At 37.5% G+C, this 16,298-nt stretch overlaps 4 protein-coding genes across 10 annotated transcripts in view; 3 read left to right on the top strand and 1 right to left on the bottom strand.

Moving 5' to 3' along the window:
- Positions 1 to 9,966, bottom strand: part of LOC129775477 (DNA-dependent protein kinase catalytic subunit-like) — a 46,101-nt gene extending 36,135 nt beyond the window's left edge. For all 7 annotated transcript variants that reach the window (XR_008742967.1, XR_008742965.1, XR_008742966.1 and 4 more), the window contains exons 1-2: positions 9,724 to 9,966; positions 9,022 to 9,669 (exon numbers count right to left, since the gene is read on the bottom strand). Coding sequence is in view for 3 of the 7 variants with exons in the window: in XM_055780265.1 (XP_055636240.1) it covers positions 9,022 to 9,669; positions 9,724 to 9,862 (787 nt within the window). In the remaining 4 variants the exon portion in view is untranslated. The remainder of the gene's footprint in view (positions 1 to 9,021; positions 9,670 to 9,723) is intronic.
- Positions 2,725 to 3,807, top strand: LOC129775479 (nuclear pore complex protein Nup98-Nup96-like). The gene is made up of 3 exons (XM_055780268.1): positions 2,725 to 2,899; positions 2,966 to 3,078; positions 3,149 to 3,807. Exons 1-3 carry the CDS (start codon positions 2,866 to 2,868, stop codon positions 3,281 to 3,283), a joined length of 282 nt encoding a protein of 93 aa, XP_055636243.1. The 5' UTR covers positions 2,725 to 2,865; the 3' UTR covers positions 3,284 to 3,807.
- Positions 9,967 to 13,811: 3,845 nt separating the features above from the next.
- LOC129776515 (transmembrane protein 141) lies at positions 13,812 to 14,269 on the top strand. Its single transcript, XM_055782204.1, has 2 exons — positions 13,812 to 14,001; positions 14,061 to 14,269. The coding sequence occupies exons 1-2, from the start codon at positions 13,887 to 13,889 to the stop codon at positions 14,267 to 14,269; spliced, it is 324 nt and encodes a 107-aa protein (XP_055638179.1). The 5' UTR covers positions 13,812 to 13,886.
- A 2-nt stretch (positions 14,270 to 14,271) lies between these two features.
- Positions 14,272 to 15,837, top strand: LOC129774043 (putative GTP-binding protein 6). The gene has a single exon (XM_055777740.1). The coding sequence runs from the start codon at positions 14,272 to 14,274 to the stop codon at positions 15,835 to 15,837; it is 1,566 nt and encodes a 521-aa protein (XP_055633715.1).
- Positions 15,838 to 16,298: the final 461 nt, after the last annotated feature.

The following is a 16,298-nucleotide window of genomic DNA, read 5'->3' as shown; positions in this document are numbered from 1 at the left end:
TTGATTTAGTAGGTTTTTTTAGTAGATTTAGTTTAGGATTTAGTAAGGAACTCGCTGTCGCGCTCGCGGATAATCGAGGTTCCACTGTAACTCACACACTCTCCCTTGACACGATGAGTTCCATGTTGGCTATTTGGGGTCGGCATTGAAATTTCTGTCCTACACACTGAATGGCACTTGGGAGTAGCAAACCAGTCTCATTGTGCAAGTTTCGGTGATTCGAGCTTCAAATAGTCGATAACGACGCCGCTCGAAAGCCAGAAGGGTCGCCACTATAGCGTGGTTCCCTAGCGTTCATCATGGAAGGAATATTTGTTAGTGAAGAGAGGTAATAATCAGGATTTACTGAAGTAAATGATGTGATTATGTAAACGCGAACTATCGATCACGTGTCACAACAGAGATAGGTATCCTGAGAAGGAAAACCTGTTAAATCAATTGGGCCGGCTATATACTCTATAATTAATCAAGATTACTTTTTATCGAGATCCAATCGCGACGGCGAAGAATTATTTTCGAGAAACCTGAGAAGGTAACCGTGAAAAACTCTTCGAAATCATTCGACCCGGCGATATATTTCGTTATCGATTCTTAGAATCAACAAACTGAACACAGAAATAATTTTGTACACACATTAAACATGAAATTATAAACATACAATCTGCTATATGGAACATTAAATTAGAACCAAATGTGTCATCCGCAACTATCTGCCACTGAAATGGAGTATAAAATTCGTAAATATAATATGTAGCTTAAGTATGTTAACATGGACGCATACAATGACTAATCGCAATGGCGGGAAATAATGAATAATCAAGAATTAGAAAAATTACGATGCACTGTAATGAATGAATCAGATTATATTATGTGTTAGAGTCGTTAAACTTTTTTGATGTCATAAGCTACCCGAAAATGAAGAAATAAAAATTAGATTTTTTGTATTTTCCAGTTTCTCCCTAACGATTTTGATAATTACTTAAGAGTTATAATTTGAATTTTAAGATTTACGATTTTGGAGATTGCATCGCACCTCTCTTATTTTTGTTCGCTTGATATCATTTACTCTCGAAAAATAATCACCTCTCACACTCACATTCTATCATCTCTCCAGGAAAGCAGCCAGTTAATGATTCCTAACGAAATTGGAATCATTTCCAGGATTCCTGTTAGAAGTTCATTCACCAGAAACAAAACCCGTGATGAACACTTCAAAATTTAACATTTAAAAGTTCTATGTCGACATATATGGAATTCAGCTTTCAAATTAAGAGAGACGTATGAATAAATGAATAAAGCAGTAAATTGACATTTGGATTTGAGTAAGTGTCAATGTTATCGCGAAGCTTTTTCGTGGGGCGGAAAATAATGTAATGAACATAAGAGCAATCAGAAAGTGTGTTATCCGATTGGGCTGAAAGAAACCAATTTTTAGCATTTTACATGTGATGAATTGTAGTGTTCGAAAAAAAAGTAATTGAAAAGTGCGTGGATAAATAAGTGAGAAAAAACTTAGCTGAATCTACTGTCTGCTCTCTCAGCCACGCCAATGTTTCCTCCGGTTGTGATACATTCACTATGACGCATTAACTTTGAACTCGTTCTGGAAGGTACACACACAAACCCTTGTATATTGGTATGTCCGAATCTACCACACGAAACAACCAAACCGCCGCGCGACAAGAGAAAACACTACAACACTAGATCAAACACGCGATCGATAGCACAACGAAAACGATAGAGTGATCACCACCACATATGAAGTATGAAAAATGGCTCCAATACTTCATTTCGCCATTTATTTTCATGTTCATTTCCATGATTTGTGTAGAAAAATTCATTGTTTTCCATTTTACACGAGAGTAAAGAGCTCACTCCTTGCACCCTTCAAACAACGCAGGGCACAAACTGCGCATTTTCCGTCTAGAACGTTGCAAAACTTCCCCGCTCACAGTGATGATTGAAAAAAAGACATTTTCGATTTCACAATTCCACATCCTATTCACAACTATATTTGAAAAAACATTTTGCACAGTAACAAGCAACTTCAAACGGAAATATACGCGGAGTAAGGGCGATTACACATTATCCGGTTTTTGCCGGACCGGTCTAAAACCCAAATGGCAAATTTCGACCGTACCAACCTCTTTACGGCGCCGTGATGCAGCCGTCTACTGCGACTACAATGTCCGGCGACCGGACAAGTATTATACGCGATGAAAGTAGTATAGTGTCGACGTCTGGTGGAGACATCAGTTTGGGAAGGCAAATCATTCTCTATAAGATTATTAGACCTTAAGACAGTTTTGAGTTGTTTAAATTTTTAATGAAAATTTATTTCATTACTTATTTTATTTCTTATAACCCGCGGTACTGATTCTTGCTTAATCATTTCTGTATAATTTTCTTGATATTTTCACTAAAACTCAATATTGTAATATAAAATCACTATCAAACATAATTATTGTTCCGGGGTTTTTCCTCTCTTGCAAAAAAAACGTGCTACTCTATTACATAAAAACATATTTTATAAGAAAAAGTTAATTTTCATTCATAATTTTTTATTTTATATATGTGTTTATTGCACCTGAAAATCCATTATCACTATCATTTCCCAAAAGCGGAGCATAACGCCCAACGCGATTTGACAGTTGATTGTCATGTCTGTTAGTATTAGTACAATTCAGGCAATTTTTCCTCTCATGTATTAGTACGTGTGTGGTATTGACGTTTGTTTGTTTGAGTCAATTCAGAAGTCGCAAGTGATATGGATGCCGAAATTTTTATTTCGCTGCTATGGAACAAGTTAAGTAATGAACCTTTCTGATCAAAGCGAAGCAATGGTCACAGGCGCACGAGGGCATCATGGAGTATATTGCCATGGATTGTGTTATTAACGGTGGGTAGTGTCTTTCGACAAATTTATCGAGTTCTTAATTAACCTCTGTTTTTGTTTTGTTCACAGACAACTTCCCTTATTCGAAATCAGTATTGATCGAGATCAAGGATGTGAAACAAATTTCCAATTGGTTCATCAAGGGCAAAATTTTGAGCGACTTCATCCAGCTGAATGTGAAGGTCAGTTTTTGTTCAATTAAACACACCAAAATAGTTCTCTCTTTTAATTCTTATACGGTATTCCACACAGTTCGACCTGACCCGGAACACGATCTACGATGAGGTGTCCGCAACTCGACTCGAGGAACTCAAACCAAAACTGTCCGATCTGTGCTCGGCGATCAAGATGTTCCCCTGTCCGACACAAAAGTATCGGTTCAGATAGAGCGAAATCACCCAGTTGTTGGCATTTCTGATTCGTCATTCATCGCCCAGGATCCGTTTAATAACAGCTGTGCGTTGAAGCGAAATGCGTTCGAGAAGCTGCCCTTGCTCCAGGAGTACGTGCACCAGGAATTGCGACATATGTATGCTGAGCACGTTTCTGGACGAAGAGATAGTGAGATAGTGTTTGAAGGAAAATTACTATGTAATTTTAATCGTAAGAATTATTACTGCAATGGTGGAATAAAACAGTCTAGAATGGATGAATAAGCATATATTCTCTCGTAGGTAAATTCTAAGGATAATCACAGGAACTGAACACATACCACATATAATTAAGTAGCCCCCCCCCCCCCCCAGCTTGTTACGAAATGATATAATTATTGGTTCATCAAATTGTACACTTTTCTCTAACCGTATTTCTGAGACTGTTGAAAAAATATGTGGCAACAGAGCGTGTGAAATAAATCATGCTAGTTGTGTATGTTTGGAAATAAAAGAGCTTAGCTTGTGGATAAGTACACCGCAACTGGACTAAAGTTAGTTTTTTTGTAATACTGTTTATTACAGCCATGTTTTTTATCCAGTAGGTTTTTCATGTTTATTTATCATAAGAACACCGCTCTGATGTGCGAGTAGTGTACGCGAGGCCTGGCGTACCACACCCCGGCCGAATGTACTCTCCAATGGACACAAATTTGGGAAGGCTCGTGGTTGCCGCAGCAGTTGTGGTTTCAGGTTTTTCCATATGCAATCAGCTGCATGTAGCTGAAATGTTTGCAATGTTTACCTGTCATTCCACTATATAAATAAATGCATGTATGTGTATGTGAATGATGTACGGTTTTGTGTAGTGCGAGGACTCTTTCACATTGTTATCCGGTTATCCGTCCAAACCCAACGGCGCTTTTTGAAACCGGTCCGGCAGAAACCGGATAATGTGTAATCGCCCTAAGGGGACACACGTCCGCTCCCGATGACTATTCGATTGAAACTGTTTTCACTTATTCACGTTGGAGAGCATTAACCATTCCCTTCGTTAGCCGAGGCATTTTGATTGAACGTAATACTTTTCCGTTTACTATTTTTGAAAGCATATACAATTTTCTTAACCAATGTTAAAGTTGCTAAAACTTACATTATAGACCCATAAAACGTAAAAATAATAATTGTATTGATATCACACAATTTTATTTGATTGATTTTCATAACATGAAACGCTATGACTCAGGAATAACATTTTACTGAGTGGTTTTTATATCTGTTTCGATTATGTTGTCTGGCATCAGTGTCGAGAAAATAACGATGCTTTCACCAATACAAACAAAACCATTGCGGAAAATTTAAAACTTAACTTTCAGAACACTAGCTCGAGTTTTCCGACGTTTTTCACTATACAGTGCGACGGCAGATGAAAATTTAATATCTTGAGAGAAATCGATTAGAGTTTGGTTGATATTACCTGAAGAAAAGTTTGCGAAAACGATCATTTTCTTCACACTGTCTCGCAAAATTATTGATTTTCGGGCGAGGGGTGAGGGAGGGAGATGAGCGCCATTGTGGCAGCCATTTGTGGTCTCCTTCCACCTTTACCTTAAATTAATCACATTGGGCCTGATCACGAACGACACTTCACGGTGAAAACGAAGTGAATTGTACACAACCTTATTACGGCTGTCACCGTGTGTGTAGAATCCAGGAGAGTTCATCCGTCCTGACGACTTTGATGAACTCGGTGTTATTATGAATACCACGATACTGTCATGTCACGGAGAAAAACAGGTTATTTGCCACTTGTGTTTTAGATGGTGAAAACTAGTCACGCGGAATGGAGTAGGTTTAATTTCGTATTTAATTAGCTTTTTTGCTAACATTTTGAATCTTGTCTTGTCTTGTTTAAGAAACAAAAGATGAAAACAGCAATTTACCCGCCTGGTGGCATTTTTAGAACAAAATTCTGACGTATCCAGAAGACGTAAATTTGTTTATTTGGATTCGGTAAATGCGCTATGGGATGTAATTAAGGATTGAAAATGTAGCTCCCGTAGGTCCATTGAAACATGGCGAAGGTCAACTTCCGATTGTCCTGAATGAACAGAAATTTTTTGTTTCTATTTTTAGGATTAGACTAAGAGAGAGTTGCAACACCATAAAATGGCAATGGAGGCCATTGGCCCAAATACGATCATTATGATTGATTTTGTATAATATTGATTTGTTGATAATTTGAATATAAAATAATAACTGTGAAGTTTTTTCAACATTGCAGAGCTAGTTTTTGTAATTCAAACATTCACAATTGGCGGACCATACCAGAAGCATAACGATAGTTATAACTTTTTACGTTATAGATATTTTTAACGGTATTGTTTTGAAGACATACTTTGAATGAAAGATTATTAAAAAAGTGATAATAAGTTTCAAACAAGAAAAAAAATAGTCTATCATTGCAAAGCATTCACAAGATACTGTCTTTAAATTCTTCTCTAGTTCTTTTTCCATAATTTTGATATCCGTCTGAAGAATATCTGAATCACTCTTTGCTTTTATCGAATTCCTTGAAACTCATCAGATGTTTTCTTTGAAGATTATGCTTCTGACTGACGCTGCTGACGAGTTTCTGTTTAAATAATTAAATCAAACCTCATATCCCGTATATCAAGTTACACGAGAATGGGAAGGATAAGAGGATTAAACTTCAGAATCCCATGTGGGAGTAGCTCAGACTATACTGATCGTGAGATGGATAAATTCGGGTTTGTTCTGAGATATAGAAGATATTATTATTCATCAAAATTATAGAAACGGTTCATAAAAAATGATTCTAAATATTTCTCACTATTCAAACGAGTAAGACAGAGCTAAGTACAAGAATATGCGAGATTTCGATTATTAAACGTAATAGTCATGTTTTATCTCTAGCGTAATTTATAGAAAGAGAAAATAAAATTACATTCCCATATGTTCAACACCTACATTATTCCCGAGCAACCAAGTATTCCTCCTCATCTTTGAGCCAACATTTGATTCAGAAATCTAATCATCGAGGTATAATCACAAACTACATAACGTTCAAACGTCCGAAATTATGCAACCGACACAACGTTCAAACACCCGACATTATGCAACCAACATGTCTCTTATAAACGGGAATGAACACTTTCACTTCACGGAGTTCATTTTTACACGCAACTGTCCGTGACAATGATGATAAACACAAAAAGATTGGGTGAAGTGTAAGTGACGTGAAAGCGTGCGTGGCAGTGATGTTCGTGATCAGGCCCATTGTCAAGCCGTTTTGCGACGATCTTCTATCAGGGATTTTATGGACAAGAAGCAATACCAATATAATCCTGAAGCAACTTACCCAAATAAAAACGTATTTACTAGAGATTCTAGAAGAAAAAAACTCACATATTGGGCCTGATCACGAACGTCACTTCACGGTGAAAACGAAGTGAATTGCATACAACGTTATTACGGCTGCCACCGTGTGTGTAGAATACGGAAGAGTTCATCCATCGTGACAACTTTGATGAACTCGGTGTTATTATGAATACCACGATACTGTCACGTCACGGGGAAAAACAAGTATATTTGTCACTTGTGTTTTAGATGGTGAAAGCTAGTCACGCGGAATGGAGTAAGTTTAATTTCGGATTTATTTAACTTTTTTGCTAACATTTTTAATCGTGTCTTGCTTTTTAAGAAAGAAAAGATCAACAAACGGCACTTTACCCGCTTGGTGGCATTTTTAGAGTGAAATCCTGACGTATCCAGAGGACGTATTTTTGTCTATTTGGATTCGATAAATGCGCTATGGGATGTAATTGAGGACTAAAAATGTAGCTCCCGTAGACCGATTGAAACATGGCGAAAGGTCTAATTTCGATTGTCCTAAATGAATAGAAATTTTTTGTTTCTATTTTAAGGATTAGACTAACAGAGAGTTGCAACCACATAAAATGGCAATGGAGGCCACTGGTCCAAAACGATCATTATGATTGATTATGTATGATATTGATTTGTTGATATTTTGAATATGAAATAATAACTGTGATGTTTTTCCAACATTGCAGAGCTGGTTTTTGTAATTCAAACATTCCAAACGCAATTGATAGACAAGACCCGATAGTTACATCGTTACAAATACATAGTTACATCGAATAAGGCTCTTTTGTTTTTACGTAATAGATATTTTCAACGATATTGTTTTGAAGACATACTTTGAATGAAAGAATATTTAAGTTTCAAATAAGGAAAAAAATGAATCTATCATTGCACAGTTTTTAAATTAATAATTTTTAAACTATTCTCTAGTTCTTTTTCCATAATTTTGATATACATCTGAAGAAAATCTGAATCATTTTCGGCTTTTGGCAAATTTCTTGAAACTTATTAGGTGTTTCATATGAAAGTTATGCTTCTGACCAACGCTACTGTTTAAATAAATATATCAAACCTCATGTCCCGTATATCAAATCACACGAGAATGGGAAGGATAAGAGGATTAAACTTCAGAGCCCCATATGGGAGTAACTCGGATTATACTGATCATGAGATGGATAAATTCGGGTTTATTCTGAGATATAGAAAATATTATTATTCATCAAAATCGTAAAAACGATTCTTAAAAAATGATTTTAATGTTGACCGATACTAAATACTTCTCGTTATTCACACGAGTAAGTAGAGGCAAATGAACTTCAAAGTTTAAAGCCTCTTAAAAACAAAGAAAGAAAGAAACGAGTAAGACAGAGCTGAGTACAAGAGTGTGCGAGATATCGATTATTAAACTCATGATAGTCATGCATCTCTAGAGTAATTTATAGAAAGAGGAAATAAAATTACATTCCCATATGTTCAACAACTACATCATTCAAGAGCAACCAAGTATTCCTCCTCATCTTTGAACCAGCGTTTGAATAAGCAAACTAACGGACCAAGCAAATGATTCATGGAATGAGTCCGATTAGTTGGCATTGAAATACCAAATCATCGAGGTATAATCGCAAACTTGTCATTCTAAAACATACGTTCAATTAAATGGAATATTATCTCATACACTTATTAATTTTACCTACGCAACGTTCAAACGTCCGAAATTATGCAACCGACATAACGTTCAAACGCCCGAAATTATGCAACTGACATGTCCCTTATAAACGGGAATGAACACTTTCACTTCACGGAGTTTATTTCTACACGCAACTGTCCGTGACAATGATGATAGACACAAAAAGATTAAGTGAAGTGTAAGTGACGTGAAAGCGTTTGTGACAGTGATGTTCGTGATCAGGCCCATTGTTTCACAGTAATGTTCGAGTGGTGGGAAACGTCTTTTTGACCTGCTCGAATGATATGATAAATTGATGATTTATTCTGAATGCTTGAGATTAAAAAAAATTATTTTAGATAAATAAAAGCCGATCTTGTTCAAATTAAACTGTTTTACAGGATCCAGTTTTTTAAGAGCAATCTTCCAGTTTTTTGGGAAATATTGGCTGACCAGGGTTGCTAATGTAAAAATAGAAATATATGGGTCTAATGTTTTGCGGTAAAGAACAAAACTACCACTTTTCACGAAAATCTGAGAACCAGTATATCGGTTTGGCATGGAATGGCTGTATTACTGGATGCTTATAGTTATTTTTACTAGTAGAATACAATTCAACTCTTGATACAAGAATTCCACAAAGCTTGAGTTGAACATAATGGCATTAAATATATCATACTCACTTCTGAAGGCCTGTCGGTCCCGAACGGCTTCATCACAATCCGAAAGCTTCTTAACCAGCATATATATCTTCCGATAAAACTCTTCTCCTTCCACTTGAGTGGGCGCAAAATTCACCAGAAAATAATTCAAACCCCGCAATGCTCCTGCCAGTGAAATGAGCGATGGATAGCTCTCCTCCAGAAGCTGTCCTTCAGCCACACTCATTAGGATGTACAAAATTTTGTTTTGCCTTTCCTCCGAAACACATTCCGGGTAGTCCTTCGCCAGTAAACCAATCAGCTCGAACAGGATCTGTTGGAACCGATTCGTTATCTTGCGCTGGTCGAAAACCACCAATAAATCCCCCAGCAGCTGACTCATGTCACAGTCCTCGTCCAGACATTTATACACAACCAAATCCTGCATGACGGCGGTGGCAAGTTCACGCTCGCGGGCGCTCACCGACGATGATTGGACAAAGTGGACGCATTGACGCAGAATTGTTTCCGAAGATTTTCTCACCAACTTATGATGCTGTTGTATTAGTTTTCTCAACAAGTCGAAGATTTCTTCGTTTGCCTTCTGGAACTTACCGGTGGATTTCAGAGAACGTTGGAGGAATGTCAGTAAACCATTTGGTGAGTTGAAGATAATATCCAACGAATACTCTACAAACACTTTTAATTACGATCATAAGAATACAAAATTGTTAAAATACAAACCAGCCTCAGCAGAAGTTTGCGTATCTCTGGCCGTTATCAAATCGGTTATGGATGCAACGCAATCCTTGGCCCGTATGCTGTGCTGAGTGTCGATATAACCCTTCAACGCCAGAAGGTATTTTTCCAAATCAGTTGACATATTTAACGATTAATGTTAAGCTCTTAGTTCGCGTAAACTGATGACGATCCAGTTACATGGTACGCTACACGATTATACATGAATGAAAACACCGGTATGTTGTGTTTATTGTTGATGAAAAAAAAGAAATCAAAACGAATACGAAAATGGTCAATCATAAAAGTCGAAACACCCACTTCACAGGGAATTTCCCGCGCATTTTTTCAAATCAACAAGAACAAATACAGTGATTTACATTTAATGCGACATGCCGAGGCACCACTCAGTGTCAATTTTGACCTGGGGTGACATTGCGCATTTCGAAACGAGTGATTTTTATCCGTTTCGACCACTTTAACTTAGCTTTGTTTACGAACCCAAAAATTTTACATTTTCTACGAGACAAATTTTGCTCTAAATTTAGTACACTGACAATATTAACTTAAAAAAGATACATAATACCTAACACCATAATACTAAAACCAATTCGATTTGAGTTTGAATTTTCTCGAAACTAGTTACTCGTTTCGAAATGCGTAATGCCACCCCTGTAATTGGACATTTTCGATTAGAGTGGTACAGTGTCGACGTCTGGTGGCGACTTCCAATGTGGGGCCATTATTTGGGCCCCGAACCTGATGTTTACAACAATGTCCAATTATACTTATGACAGACATACAACTGTACTAGCGTTGTACTTCGAAAATTGTATGTCTGTCACCATGTACAGCGCTAGAACCATGCAAGCAACTCAGTACAATCGCTGTACCTGTACCGACCTATTTTACCGCTGTATATGGTTACAGTTGTACTGTGCGCAGCGCCATAGACGGTTGGCTCACTCACTGACGCCCCGCTGCCGTGAAAACATAGCCTAAAATTAAATTTAACCCATTAACGACCAAGCCATAAAAATTATTTTTTTTTGTGAAAAACATTAATCTTATTTTGATTATTGACACCTTGGAAACCCTAATGTACAAGAATTATTTTTTCCCATCTTCCATTTTCCGGAAAATGACTGTTCGAAAAACCGAACATTGTAAAAAAGTTTTCAAAGTAGATGGCATATCTAGTAGGGTGCTCAACTCGTCCAACCAACCGCAACACAACATCGGCCCCTAAGCCCACTGTCCTGTTGTAGTTGTGACTTGAGCCACAGTATGGCATGAATAGATACAGGTATCCTTCTGTTGAGCATAGACACCATACTTTATAACCGAACCTTGATAAATTTTTGATTGTATCGAACAACTCTTGTTGTTTATTAGCCAGAGGTTCGTTATTAGGCGAAACAGAGTATTCAATTTTATCCGTTGTAAGACTTTTCCAATGGGGTTCTGGAAATGCACTCAATGGCTTATATCCAATCTCCAACGCTTGCTGATTTGTTTGAGACAAGGTCTGTGTTTCACTACCTCTCTTACGTGAAGTGGAGGGCAGGGCCATCTTGCCTGAGAAATGTTTATCCTGAGCGGCAGCTTTATGTGCATGATCTTGTGGAGTCGTCAATTCAGCAATGTCATCGATACTACCAAAAGTTTCGATCTCGAAAGTTCCTGCTACAGCATTGGGGGTTGGAAGTTCGTCATTCTGTTGAATTGAATCGTCATTAAGGTTTTCCTCATCGGTGAGATCGCCCACCAGATCCGGCGGAATAATATTTATAGCAATCTCACTAGAAGCTCCATTCCACGTACTGATGATTTCCTCCAGCTCCTCCACGCACGAAATTCGGCGGACCGCCATCACCTAAGGTTATACAGACAAAAGTGTAGCTTTCCGACAATATTTGTTAAAATAATCGATACTTACAAACATTCACAATTGAAAACACAAAATTGAATGAAAAAAAAAATTGTAAGGGGTTGCGTCTAGGACACAACCGCATATTTTCGACGTAGAACTACGCAATTATTATATTGTGCAATCCACTTGTTGTTATTCAATTATTCATCTCATGAAAAATAACATTTTATTAATTGTGACAGACGCGGAAAAATATTTCCTGCCAATTGGTGCAAACATCTTTCCGATCTATTAAGAAATGTTCGAGTTATAAGCATTCGAAATACGGGTAGAGTTAGCACATAAATCGGCAGAACAAATATATGAGAAAAAGGAAATTCTTCCAGTTTTCATGAATTTAAACCATTTAGAGATTAGCGAATTGTAATGTATAGCATATCAAGCGAATCTTAGAGAATTTGCGATCGAATGGTATACAAATCATGAGAATTCGTTCACAGTGAAAATAGTTATTAACGTTAACTTTATTTCATAAAAACGTGACCTGTTTTCTGATTTGGCACCCTTCCTGAAAGACGTAGTTCTACGTCAAAAACTTCCGTCTTCCAATGTAAACAAACCAGAATGCGCTGCGGAGGTTAGATGTGTTGGTATTGATTCACTAGAAAAAAACCATGTTCGTTATGGCCAACGTTCAATTTTTCGAACACTCAATTTCCTCGGCAGTTTTTTTCCTGTAGGAGGCCCAATCGTATGATTTTTGCCCTACATCACAATAGGCCATATGAATAAAAACAAAATTCAGCTTTACTTTACTTAAATCGAGCAGTCGAGCAGGGAGATTGAGTACTACGTTTGGTATGAATAAAAGTGACAACGAAGTATTTACTTTTCGAAAATGGAAGTTTACTTGATTTCGTATGAATAAAACAACATTTATCAAGTATTTACTTCGTAATTATCAAGTGTGCTCATAAGCATACTTTGTGTCTGAACCACTTTTATTCGTTCTTATATCATATCCGGTTTATGTTTAATGCTGCCATCTTGCACTCATAGTTAAACAAATTAACATGTAGTATGACGCGTCAAACATTCAGTTTCCACTTGTTTGTCAAAACAGTTACAAACTGCGCAGTGAGATGACGACAATTTAAAGTAGTTGTATAGATTTAGTCGCGAAAAGGTAATTTTTTAACAAGAACGTTTATCCAACTATAGGAAAACCAGAGGTGGAGCGTTGTAAAACTAGTTTTTATGTTTCTTTAATATTATTGTGATCCATTTCAATTTACTTCAGCGAAATATCGAAGTTCAACGTCCCGCGAAGCCGGAACATTAACAGAACTGAAGGTGTCGAAGGAAGAAGAATATATTTTTATCGTTCTATAATAAATAAGTCTTTGACATACATTCAATCGTTGGTCTTAAAACTGCTTTTTACTATTTTGGCCTACCACTGCATAGACAAATCGGGGAGTAATATACCTGATAGTATACTTGCTTTGCAGATCACAAGCCATAACAATCTGCTGACAGATGTTTGACAAAGTAAAAGCTATGTTCGAATTCCGAAAACGAAATCAGTAAAGTAAACTGTTATTCATACGAATTCAAGTAAATACTAGCAAAGTTTTCTTTACTTGATAATGAGCAGAATAAGTAAATACTTTCTTTATTCATGTGTTCTTTTATCAAAGTAATGCTGTAGAAAAAATAACATATTTTTGTTTTTTATTGGGTTTTTCATCAGAAATTGAAAACACCTTCCGGACATACTTGCATTACATCGAATTTATTGCCCAATAAAGCTATACAAAATTAAATGTAATTGTAAGTGTAAGTGGTAGCCAATAAATTAAGCTATCTTTTGGTGCAAAAACATTAGCATATTGTTGCTTTCCAAAGACAAGATCATCAAAGTTGCTGTTCGATTTTTCGAACACTTGGCACAAAATGGGTTAAGCGCAATTGAATTATTTTCTTGATTGTTTTTAAAATTGTAGGAATGACCACGTGGACAACAAGGGGAGAGGTATACGAAATATCCAAGCTCAACGGGGGAGGGGGTGTCTAAAACGTGCTTTTCCTATCCACGTGGTATGAGGACGGACCCTACGAAAACAAAATTATTTCACAAATTGAACAAAGCTCGTTTTCGTATATATAAATTAATCGTGTATTTTTTTAAACCATCAAATGATAGCTATCAGCTGATTTGTGTTTATACTGTAATAGTTCATATACTATTGATTACATCACAAAAACGCATCGTATTTTTTTTACTACCGGTGCAATGATCGACCCAAGGCGCTTAAAGAAGGAACAAGCAGAGAAACACCCGGGATTCAGTTCGTATTTGGAGTGTATGACCCGTGCGTTATTTACTGGTCTGGCAACATTCACGCTTGGTGAGATGCTTTGAAATACAAATTATATAGAAGTACCCACGAACGTTTCACTGTTTTAGGCTTTTCAGCGACGTATTTCCTCCAGAAAATTGTAGCGAAACATTTACCATATCCACATAAAACTGGAATTCTTATATCATCTTTAGTGGCATCTGCTGGATCCTACAAAGTAACTTCTGATCGAACGAAATCCTGCCAGGCCGGTTGGATGTCCGCTGAAAATAAACATACAGCATTGAACGAAGAAACAATCGATCAATCGGATTAAAAATGACCAGCCTTGTTAGACTATATTCTACTTATTTGAGTGTTCGGTTTAGGAATATTCAACACCGAGTGATTCCTATCTCGGCGAAGCTTAATAATGCGGCCAGGTGTAAGTATACTGATACTAGCAAATATAAAGATTTCAAAGGGAAGCACAAAGCCGCAGCAGTACAAGCTAATCCGTATGGAGAGGTAGGCCTAGATGAACTAAATTTAGAGGACGCGGTCTACGATGCGGTTGCCAATAGTGTCATGCATGTACAAACAAAGCTTCAAAGCGAACAAAATGTGCTAATTATTCAACCTTATGTAAAATGGGGACCGAAGAAAAGTGCCAGTCAGCCGGAGCATCAACTACAGGAAGCCGAAGCACTCGTACGGTCTGTGCCAAAATGGAGCGTCGAACATGGTATGATGGTTGCGCTAGAATCGTTGGACAAAAAACATTTATTTGGCAGTGGAAAATTGGATGAAATTAAATCTGCTATCGGAGCTATGCGTGCTTCTGGGACGTCAATAACCTGCATCTTCATTAGCAAAGGTACATTAAAATTTGGCCAGAAACAATTTTTAGAACATTATTTCAAAATCCCCGTGATGGACAGATACTCGATAGTGATACAAATTTTACGCTTGCACGCCTTTAGCACAGAAGCGAAGCTACAAGTAGCAATGGCGGAGATTCCTTATATTTGGTCACAGGTGAAGGAACACGAAGCAGGATGTTCTGCAAACCGCGTCTATCTCACGGAATCCCAAAAACAAATGCTACGCCAGCGTGAACGTAAACTAAAAAATGAGCTGACCACAATCAGATCCCATCGAGAATTGCTACGGAACAAACGTAAGCAGAAAGCTTATCCAATTGTGGCCGTCGTGGGGTATACAAATGCGGGAAAAACATCCCTCATTAAAGCTCTCACAGGGGAAAAATCTCTCGAGCCAAGAGATCAGCTGTTTGCCACGTTGGATGTTACAGCACATGCTGGTGTGCTTCCGTGCCAATTAGAGGTTCTTTTTATGGATACTGTTGGCTTCATGTCTGATATTCCTACCGGGCTCATAGAGTGCTTTGTGGCAACGCTGGAGGATGCGATGCTTGCGGATGTGATCGTTCATGTGCAGGATGTCTCACATACAAACTTCGTCGAACAGAAGAAACACGTGGAGCATACTCTAGCATCACTGTTGAGATCTAGCGGTGTCAACGAACTGAACAGTGATAACGTGATCAATGTTGGTAACAAGACTGATCAACTTAAAGATCGCAGTAACCTTAAACTGTACGCTGATCTACACCTGGTCTCGTCGAAAACACAAATTGGAATTAATGATCTGTTGTTAGAAATCGAACGGAAAATTTTAAAAAACACTGGCCGTCAGAAAATTGTTGTCCGAGTACCGATGGGTAGCCAGGAGGTGGCCTGGTTATACAAAAATGCAGCTGTGACGGGCACTACTGCCGACCCCCAGAACAATCAGCAGATGCTTGTGAACGCCATCATTACGGATGCCAAGTTGCAACAGTTCAAGCATATTTTTATAAAGCGAAGCAGAAATAAAATTTAATAAAATACAAACTTTTACGCAATCAATGATGAAAACTACTCGAAACTTCCTTCTGAGCAAGTTGTGCGCAGAACTCAGTTTCATTTTCAAAAAGTAAATGGGTCTGAGCCTAGGGGCACAGAACTTGACGTAGGACTGTATTTGTTTTCAGTAAGTAGTTTGAGTTTTTTCAATGTTCAGAAATCTGTAATTTGTACTCTTTCGATACATCGACTGGAGGTCCTGGAGTCTCTTATGTTAACTTATAGGGGTAGTGGGGGCAAATTGGTCATGGGGGGCAAAGTGGTCACCTGCTTGTTTGGTAGTATAACTATTGACTATAGTAGTATGAGATGTGATATAGATGCCGTATTGATAGTCAGCTTATGTTTGAAGAATTTAATGATTTTTGAGTCACCCTGTACTTCAGTAGAGCTGTCGTATGTCAAAATACAAATAAAAACAGAAATTACTCTCTCGAT

Source organism: Toxorhynchites rutilus, chromosome 3, assembly GCF_029784135.1.
Source record: "Toxorhynchites rutilus septentrionalis strain SRP chromosome 3, ASM2978413v1, whole genome shotgun sequence".
In the NCBI taxonomy this organism is placed as follows: domain Eukaryota; kingdom Metazoa; phylum Arthropoda; class Insecta; order Diptera; family Culicidae; genus Toxorhynchites; species Toxorhynchites rutilus.
The sequence above is the reverse complement of the archived record's forward strand: the minus strand, read 5'-3'. Positions and strand labels throughout refer to the sequence as shown.

Coding starts and splice junctions, on each gene's coding strand:
- LOC129776515 (XM_055782204.1), top strand. CDS start 13,887: ATGATCGACCCAAGGCGCTTAAAGAAGGAACAAGCAGAGAAACACCCG. Junction 14,002..14,060: donor TCTGGCAACATTCACGCTTG/GTGAGATGCTTT, acceptor TCACTGTTTTAG/GCTTTTCAGCGACGTATTTC.
- LOC129774043 (XM_055777740.1), top strand. CDS start 14,272: ATGACCAGCCTTGTTAGACTATATTCTACTTATTTGAGTGTTCGGTTT.
- LOC129775479 (XM_055780268.1), top strand. CDS start 2,866: ATGGAGTATATTGCCATGGATTGTGTTATTAACG. Junction 2,900..2,965: donor CATGGATTGTGTTATTAACG/GTGGGTAGTGTC, acceptor TTTTGTTCACAG/ACAACTTCCCTTATTCGAAA. Junction 3,079..3,148: donor TCATCCAGCTGAATGTGAAG/GTCAGTTTTTGT, acceptor TATTCCACACAG/TTCGACCTGACCCGGAACAC.